The sequence below is a fragment of the Hippocampus comes genome, unplaced genomic scaffold (genome assembly GCF_001891065.2).
Source record: "Hippocampus comes isolate QL1 unplaced genomic scaffold, H_comes_QL1_v1.1 scaffold68, whole genome shotgun sequence".
NCBI classification, from domain to species: Eukaryota; Metazoa; Chordata; class Actinopteri; order Syngnathiformes; family Syngnathidae; genus Hippocampus; species Hippocampus comes.
This window is the reverse complement of record NW_017805625.1, coordinates 5001166-5008710: the sequence shown is the minus strand read 5'-3', so window position 1 is coordinate 5008710 and position 7545 is coordinate 5001166. Positions and strand designations below refer to the sequence as shown.

The 7545-nt window shown below is 41.7% G+C and overlaps 2 protein-coding genes across 2 annotated transcripts in view; one reads left to right on the top strand and one right to left on the bottom strand.

Moving 5' to 3' along the window:
• The window catches only part of usp4 (ubiquitin specific peptidase 4 (proto-oncogene)), a 16258-nt gene extending 11643 nt beyond the window's left edge, over positions 1 to 4615 (top strand). The window contains exons 16-22 of the mRNA XM_019880716.1: positions 759 to 980; positions 1060 to 1130; positions 1202 to 1317; positions 1412 to 1561; positions 2034 to 2137; positions 3135 to 3223; positions 3365 to 4615. Of these exons, the coding sequence (XP_019736275.1) occupies positions 759 to 980; positions 1060 to 1130; positions 1202 to 1317; positions 1412 to 1561; positions 2034 to 2137; positions 3135 to 3223; positions 3365 to 3469 (857 nt within the window). The 3' untranslated portion in view covers positions 3470 to 4615. The remainder of the gene's footprint in view (positions 1 to 758; positions 981 to 1059; positions 1131 to 1201; positions 1318 to 1411; positions 1562 to 2033; positions 2138 to 3134; positions 3224 to 3364) is intronic.
• Positions 4616 to 5651: 1036 nt separating this feature from the next.
• On the bottom strand, positions 5652 to 7448 carry gpx1b (glutathione peroxidase 1b). Its single transcript, XM_019880724.1, has 2 exons — positions 7138 to 7448; positions 5652 to 6224 (listed from the first exon to the last, which is right to left on the bottom strand). Exons 1-2 carry the CDS (start codon positions 7351 to 7353, stop codon positions 5874 to 5876), a joined length of 567 nt encoding a protein of 188 aa, XP_019736283.1. The 5' UTR covers positions 7354 to 7448; the 3' UTR covers positions 5652 to 5873.
• Positions 7449 to 7545: the final 97 nt, after the last annotated feature.

Genomic DNA, 7545 nt, shown 5'->3' with positions numbered 1-7545 from the left:
ATGGCAGGGAATGTGTTTACTTTTTTAGTTTTGATTTTGAGCAGCAAATTTGGAGTTACATATTGGTACTCACCAGGAATGCATAGGCAAAATTGCACAAATTTTCACTTGAAAGAATAGTGGCGATCTTGGGATTTTTTTCTGTTCAATTTTCAAACTGTGTAAATTTAATACACTTCATCTTCAGCATGTTTAGTGCCACTTTTGTAAGTAACCACGCCCCGTCCAGGCCACGCCCCCGTCCAGGCCACGCCCCTTCCGCTTTTTTCATCACTCGCCATTGCCATGTATGATTAGATCAAGGCATTTCTGATATTTTTTTACAGATTACATGCACAATAGGAAGAGATGTCATGGATTTTGAACGTCTGACAAACCACGCGCTACTAACAATTTTGTCCACTCTTGTCTCGTCAACGAAAACTCACATAGGTCACGTTCTAATTTAGCCATCAAAGAGCCACGTTTAGCTTGTCATCATCTTGTTATCATCGGGAAAAAAATGGGTTGTCAGCAAAATAATTTCGTCATTGACGAAAACAACACTGGTTCTAGATTAGGTCAACTCAGTCCAACAGTGTGTTGCGTTCCAAGGAATGGCTGAGTCTCGCTTTAAATGTTTGCAATACACAGTTCCAGGAGCACATTAATGCTGTCAGAGGTAGTTTTGTTTTATTAAAGACTCCATTTTCAATGGTCATGGTTAATTTAGTTGTTGGTTATTATGCCATCCTCAATTTTCTTTTGAATGTTCTCAGGTGAGGAAGAGGCCATGGACCATCAAGTGAGTCCTGAGCCACATCACGGCCAGCCTGAGGAGGAGGAAGAGGAGGCATCCGATTTGGAAAACGGGACGAAAGAGGACGAAGCCAAGACTAGTTCCGTACCGGCCAAGCTCTTCACCTTCAGCGTTGTCAACTCTTACGGAACAGCCAACATCAGCCCTCTGCCGTGTGACGGAAACGTCCTCAAACTTAATCGTCAGTTTGCTTTGTAATTGTATTCCTACTTTTTTGTTTTTAAATAGCAGCTTGTTCTAATGTGACCATATCCGTGCAGCACACTCCACTGTGGCTATCGACTGGGACCCCGACTCCAGGAAGATGTGTTATGATGAACAGGAAGCAGAGGTTATTGCTTTTGTCCATGTACTTATTTTTGTGCGTTTTACTTTTATGTCAATACGTTTTTGTTTTTCCAGGCATATGAAAAACATGATAGCATGCTCCAGCCCCAGAAAAAGAAAGCCACCGTGGCTCTGAGAGAATGCATCGAGCTCTTCACAACCATGGAGACACTTGGAGCTCATGATCCATGGTAATGTTATGTTCCACTGTAAACTCGTGTCCTTAATTGTTTTCACAACTCCCTCCTGCTAACATTGTATATTTCTACTCATTTTGTTTTCCAGGTACTGTCCCACGTGCAAGAAACACCAGCGGGCCACGAAAAAGTTCGACCTCTGGTCGTTGCCTCGTATCCTGGTCGTTCACCTGAAGCGCTTCTCTTACAACAGATGCTGGAGGGACAAACTGGACACTGTGGTGGATTTTCCCATCAGGTATGCGGGTGGACTGTGTCGATGTCATTTGTGAGGAAAAAAATCTCGACAGGTATGAATTTGTCATGCCACTAGATGCCTCTGAAAACAAACTGACATTGCGATTTGAAAGAGGAAGTAGTTGTTGCACTTTTCAGAAATGACACGAACCGCTCCCCCCAAAAGAAGACAATGGCACTTTTGTGTTTCTGTTGTCGGCTTTGTGTCTGTAGCTTTCAGCTGAAGCAATATTTCAAGTGTATGAGTCACGATGGTAAACGTTAAAAAAAAAAAAAAGAGAGAAGTTAGAGCAACAATTGTGGTGCAGCCTCTTTCCTCTTGTGACCTCGTAAAGGAAGAACTGCATACAGAAAACATTCAAGTTCCATTGCTAACTGCCGACTCATGTTCGCCACAATTTGATTTTGTGTTGGTTTGATTCAGTGTCAATCTGAATAACAATTATGTTTTTTGTTTATTTTTTTACAACCAGGGATCTGAACATGTCAGAGTTTTTATGTGATCCCAAGGCTGGGCCTCACACGTATGACCTTGTCGCTGTGTCCAACCATTATGGAGGAATGGGTGGAGGCCACTGTAAGTTGAGTCATTCTTTCGTGTTATTCCTCAATCACTTTTCCGTAGCATAATCATACCAACTCAGCTGGCCACAACCTAAACCACTGCCGGTTGCTCATTGGTCGAGCAGATTTTTCTTTGCTCTAAATCAACATGCAGATTAGTTCTGCAATGTTATACACCAGATCTGTTTTCTTGCTGTGCTCAGTCACCACTTATAAAATAAACGAATAAAACAGCCACATGATGAGAAGTCAATTCAAAGGAGCCCAATGTTTGTCTCCATTCGTCTCATTCAGACCACAGTGACATTAAAGTCCCTGTAAAGTGACTTTACAGATTTTGTTCTGGATATATTGTTTATGTAAAGATAATTGCTGAAAACATACAAAGACAACTATATGGTACCAAATTGTAAAGTAATGGTGTTTAAATATTTTTCAAAATTTCAATGTCCCTAATTTATTTTTTGGTGGGTAGGTGGCTAAATGGCCTGATTTTACTTTTCGTGATTTCGAAGCCTCATTTTATATACCAGGTGATGTTTGTAATATTCGAATTTGATGGCGTTGTTAAAATTACATTCTGTGTTGTGCCAAATTTAGAAGACAATTATTTTCACTTTCCAGGGACTTAAGTATACTTGCACAGGTACACAAATGTTTTAAACACAGTTTTCCCTCACTAAATCGTCAAAAAGTAAAGATCATCCTGGTGACAAGTCTGTCAAGCACATGGCATCGTAAAAAGTCCTGATATAGCAAGGTCATTTTAGCCAATCAAAAGTTTCAAGATCATTTTTGAAAAAGACATTAGAATAATGATTAACTTGAGGAAAAGAGATTTCGTAATGTGTGTATTTAAGTAAAGTGGATTATTTGTATTCCTTGTGTGGACATGATATGCTTCAGCGAATTCCTGTGCCAAGCCGTCTCATTTTTCCTGCAGTTTGTGTGGTTTGCTCGTGAAAGGAGTGCTTTATTGCCATCCTCTAACACTTGCCTCTGTCTGACAGACACGGCGTACGGCAAGAATAAAGTGGACGGAAAGTGGTATTACTTTGATGACAGCAGTGTGTCGTCCTCCTCGGAGGACCAGATTGTGGTGAGCTTTAATTCCACCGTGTTCCACATACAATGCGCATCGCCATTTTGAATAGCTTCTGCTTTCATCTGACGCTCTCCACCCCCGATGTCAAGTGTCCCCGTTTTTTTGTAACCCTACCCCCTTGCCGTCCCCTCGCAGACTAAAGCAGCCTACGTGCTGTTCTATCAGCGCCGGGAAGAAGAAGGTCAGCCCTGCGCCTCGCTGGGAGGAGCCGCTGCTGACGACCACATGGACTTGAATTGAAAACATCACGGCAAACTGACACACAGAAGCTGCTTTAGTGACAAGACTATCAATGTTGTCCCCACCATAACAATATCCTCTTTGATTCAAATCTACAATGTTGTCAGCTGACCCTTGTGAGGATAAGCTGATTAGAAAATGGATGGATGTTGTCAGCTGACCTGAGAGAGTAATAAGTAAAGCTAGTTAGTTAAGAGGAGAAACATGGTCACTCTGGATGACCAAAAGCTTGATGCCCTCTACGAAGCAGTACGAATATTTTCTAAAAGCCAAATACAAAGCTCATCTCAACCAAAGTGTTCTGAGGTGCGAATGAAAGTCCATTTCAATGAGCCTGCTGTCAGATACCAACTCCACTTTTTCTGGACATGACTTTGGCTCTGCTGTCTCCGAAACCAAACCGAGCAGCTCCCCCCACACGCACACAACCTAAGTTGTGTGCAAAAAGCGGCCTTTAGTTTGCTGCTACCTGAGAAGGCACTTTGATTTGTGAATACAACATCTACCTGCTTCTGGTATCCAGCCTGGGCATTCAGGGTTGTTATCTGTCATAGAATTTCGAGGCACTAACAGCTTGTGATAAATCATGTACATGAATGCACCGCTGTCTTCAAATGGCTACATTGTTTGATATCTGACAAGCACATCGAATTAGGAGACATAAAGTAGAGCTTTATTCAAAAAAATTTCTCGTCCTGGTCAGCCTGCATATTATTCGAAGGAGGCAGGGCCAGCAGCATCCATTCATTGATCTTACTCCACTGTCGGGATAGATTCTCTTTATATCCTACTAGCTAGCCTATAATTAAAAAAAATCCCATTCAGCACAGTTTGTGGATGTTGGAATGTGCTGTTGATTCTAAGGCACTTAAAGTTTTAGTAGTGGCAATTAAATGACTGGTCGTCATCACAGGTGCTTCTACTGGGCAAACACCACTGCTTTCCAGATGCCACTGACATGTTTGACCTTTGGGTCACTAAATCCAAAAGAATCCAACCTAACCGAAGAGATGTAAATAATCACACTATTTTAAATAGGTGTAAACATTCTTGTCCTCATATTTATCATGCTGATATCTACAGGATTTGTTTTTAAATGGAAAATATTTGAAGTCAAACCACAATAAAGACTGGATGCCTCAATGATTATGTGTTTTGTTTGGAATGTGTTTTGTTTGCGTGTTAATAGAACCGCGAACATTAAGTTTACCAGGCAGATGCTAACTCAAATAGCATTGCTCTGAAAGCAATATCCTTTTCTTGCTTAATGTGTGAAAGGCTGAGTTGTTTCACCTTATTTTGGTGATCATACAAATGATTATGTCGGGTGGGCTAACTTTCATGCTGATGCGCCACGTTTGATTTTTTAAATTGAAAGCAGTACTGGTCTTTTGTTGCGTAATTATTTGGTGGGGTGACAGCACTCAAGAATTTTCAAATGTTTCAAGCTGCCTCCTCAGTTCGCCAAGGTTTTGGGGATGGAAGCTGTTGACATTTCGTAAAGAAAAAAAGACTTTGAAATTGGACCTCTGAAGTCCGCTTGTGTCGCAGAACAGATTTTGTTCGATGTGAGTGGTGTGCTGTGTGGTTTTTGTTCCAGTGGTAGTGGTGAAATAATGTCACAAAAGGAAGTTCCATTTAAAGGGGAAGTTAACTCAAAATTTTTCTTTACAATATATTGAATGCGGCACCACTAGTCTATACGCGGTATTGTCATTCATATTAAGTTTGTGGAATATGTTTTAAACATTAAAATCCACCCATTTTTATCCAGTTTTCCAATTTGTTGAGCGAACATGACACGGCAGTTGCTCAGGTAACGACCAATCACGGCTCAACTTGCAAACACCACATGACCAACCTCAAAACAGGTGAGCTGTGATTAGTTGTTACCTGAGCAACTGTGGTGTCATTTTCGGTCAACAGCAAGTGCCAAAATCCCCCCTCCTCCCACATAGATGGGTGGATTTTTCAGTTTAACTCACATTCCCCAAAAACAATATGAATCAGAATACTGTGTTTTGACTTGTGGTGCCGCATATGACATAAAAAAAATGTTGGACTTGACTTCCCCTTCAGGGAAGTGTGATGTACAATTGTAGGTGTTTCGAAATGGACTATAAAGGAACTGTAAATGATTGCACGGGCTGATCTCAATTTTACAAGGAGCCAGACATGGGATGTGTTGGAAGAAAGACATTTATTTGTTCTTTTGAACCACAGCTGTGCTTTACATGTATTAATGTAGCTGAAGTGTTCCGTTTCTTTACAGTGCATCAGGAAACCTCCTCACAAATGGCGTGGTTTCAGAGGTGACCTTCATTGAGTAAAAGAGCAGAAAACAGCATACAGGTCAACAAGAGAGCACAGGTGGTCCTGGCCAGGCTGAGGAGCTTGACTTTTGTTAGTTTGCTTGACTCAAGAGCTTCTTGATGTCTCCCTCGATGTCAATCGTAAGGAACTTGCGGCTGTAACGCTTGAAGGGCACACCATCTGACCCGATGAGGAACTTCTCAAAGTTCCAGGACACATCATTCCTGCAGACGGGACTCCAGATGATATACTTGGGGTCAGTCATCAGGGAGGTGGGGTCGTCGATGGGAAACGGGAGGCTCTCTCGCAGGAATGTGAACAGTGGGTGGGCATCCTTGCCATTCACATCTACCTTTTCCAAGAGCTGGAACTTGGGCTCGTAGCCATTCCCGGGTCGGACGTGCTTCAATGACGGGAGGATTTCATTATTCCTGTTGTTCTCCTGCACAAAAACATCACACTGGTATGTTAAGACAGCAATAATGGCATCAATAGCAGGGATGTTTGAGACCACTTTTTACACACCAATACAGCAACAGATTAATTGTGAAAAATAGCGACGGCCTTCTCAATACCGATATAAGACAGAAACTACATCCATCCATTCTTCCATTTTCTACACCACTTACTCTTATTAGGGATTATGACATGATTAATAAACCACAAATCCAAATGTGTAAAATTATTATATTTCTGGAAAGAGTGTATGAAGCTTCCTCGTGATTGACTAGCAGCGAGTTACCAAACAATGGTAATCGCAGTGGCGATTACCGTAATCGATTAATGACTGACCAACAGTGTCAGTGCTCGTGGCAGTTTAAGCATTAACTACATTGCAATGGCTCGTTTGTATTCAAGAGTAGAAAGTATTGCAAACTGTTAGGTAATTTCCTCATTCCAACTTGTTAGGCTGAAGCCCGGAGTCAATTATGAATACGAATATTTGTTTTCTCTTAACCTATATTTCTACAAATTATTTTTTGAGTCCCTGAAGGGAGTTAAATAACATACATTAACAACAATTAACATTTTCTGCACTCATCAGCACACATGTATACAAATGAATATTAGTTAAGACCAATATTTCTGGTTTGAAATCTCATCCTGCATAATGGGTTTCATTGTCTGTGTTGACTCTTTTTTTCAAATGTAATTTGTTGTTCACCACAGGAGGCAAACTTACAACCAGACAAACCTGAAATTCTGCACATTCCCAGTTAAGGAAACAACAACATTAACCAGAGTACTGTATTCCTATGTAAAGTTGCGAATTACCTCTAAATATAACATAATCGTCTCGGAAATTGTACACTGAAAAGGATAGAAAATAGTGATTCGTCGTTTGTTTCGCTTACCTGGTGGCCAAACTGGTTGCAGGGTACACCCAGGATAACGAGCCCCTTGCTGGCGTATCGCTCGTGGAGCTCGTTCATCTGGGTGTAATCCCTGGTGGTTGTCCCTCAGAGAGACGCGACGTTCTCAATGAGGACCACTTTGCCCCGAAGCGAGGAGAAATTAAAGGTTTCGCCCGTGAGCAGCTTGGCCGTCAGGTTGTGGAATCCGGTTGCCATTGCGGAGCTCGAGTGTATAACTTCCAACTAAAAGTTTCTGCGTAAACTGACTGACTCACTTCCCGAAAGTCTGGATGGAACCTTAAGGGGTGCCAAAGAGCTTCCATCATCCGTCAAGATAGTTCACCCTCTACCCAGGACGAGAAGCCATCAAATGAGTCCCGAATGTCTGGGCGGAACCTTGAGGTGTGC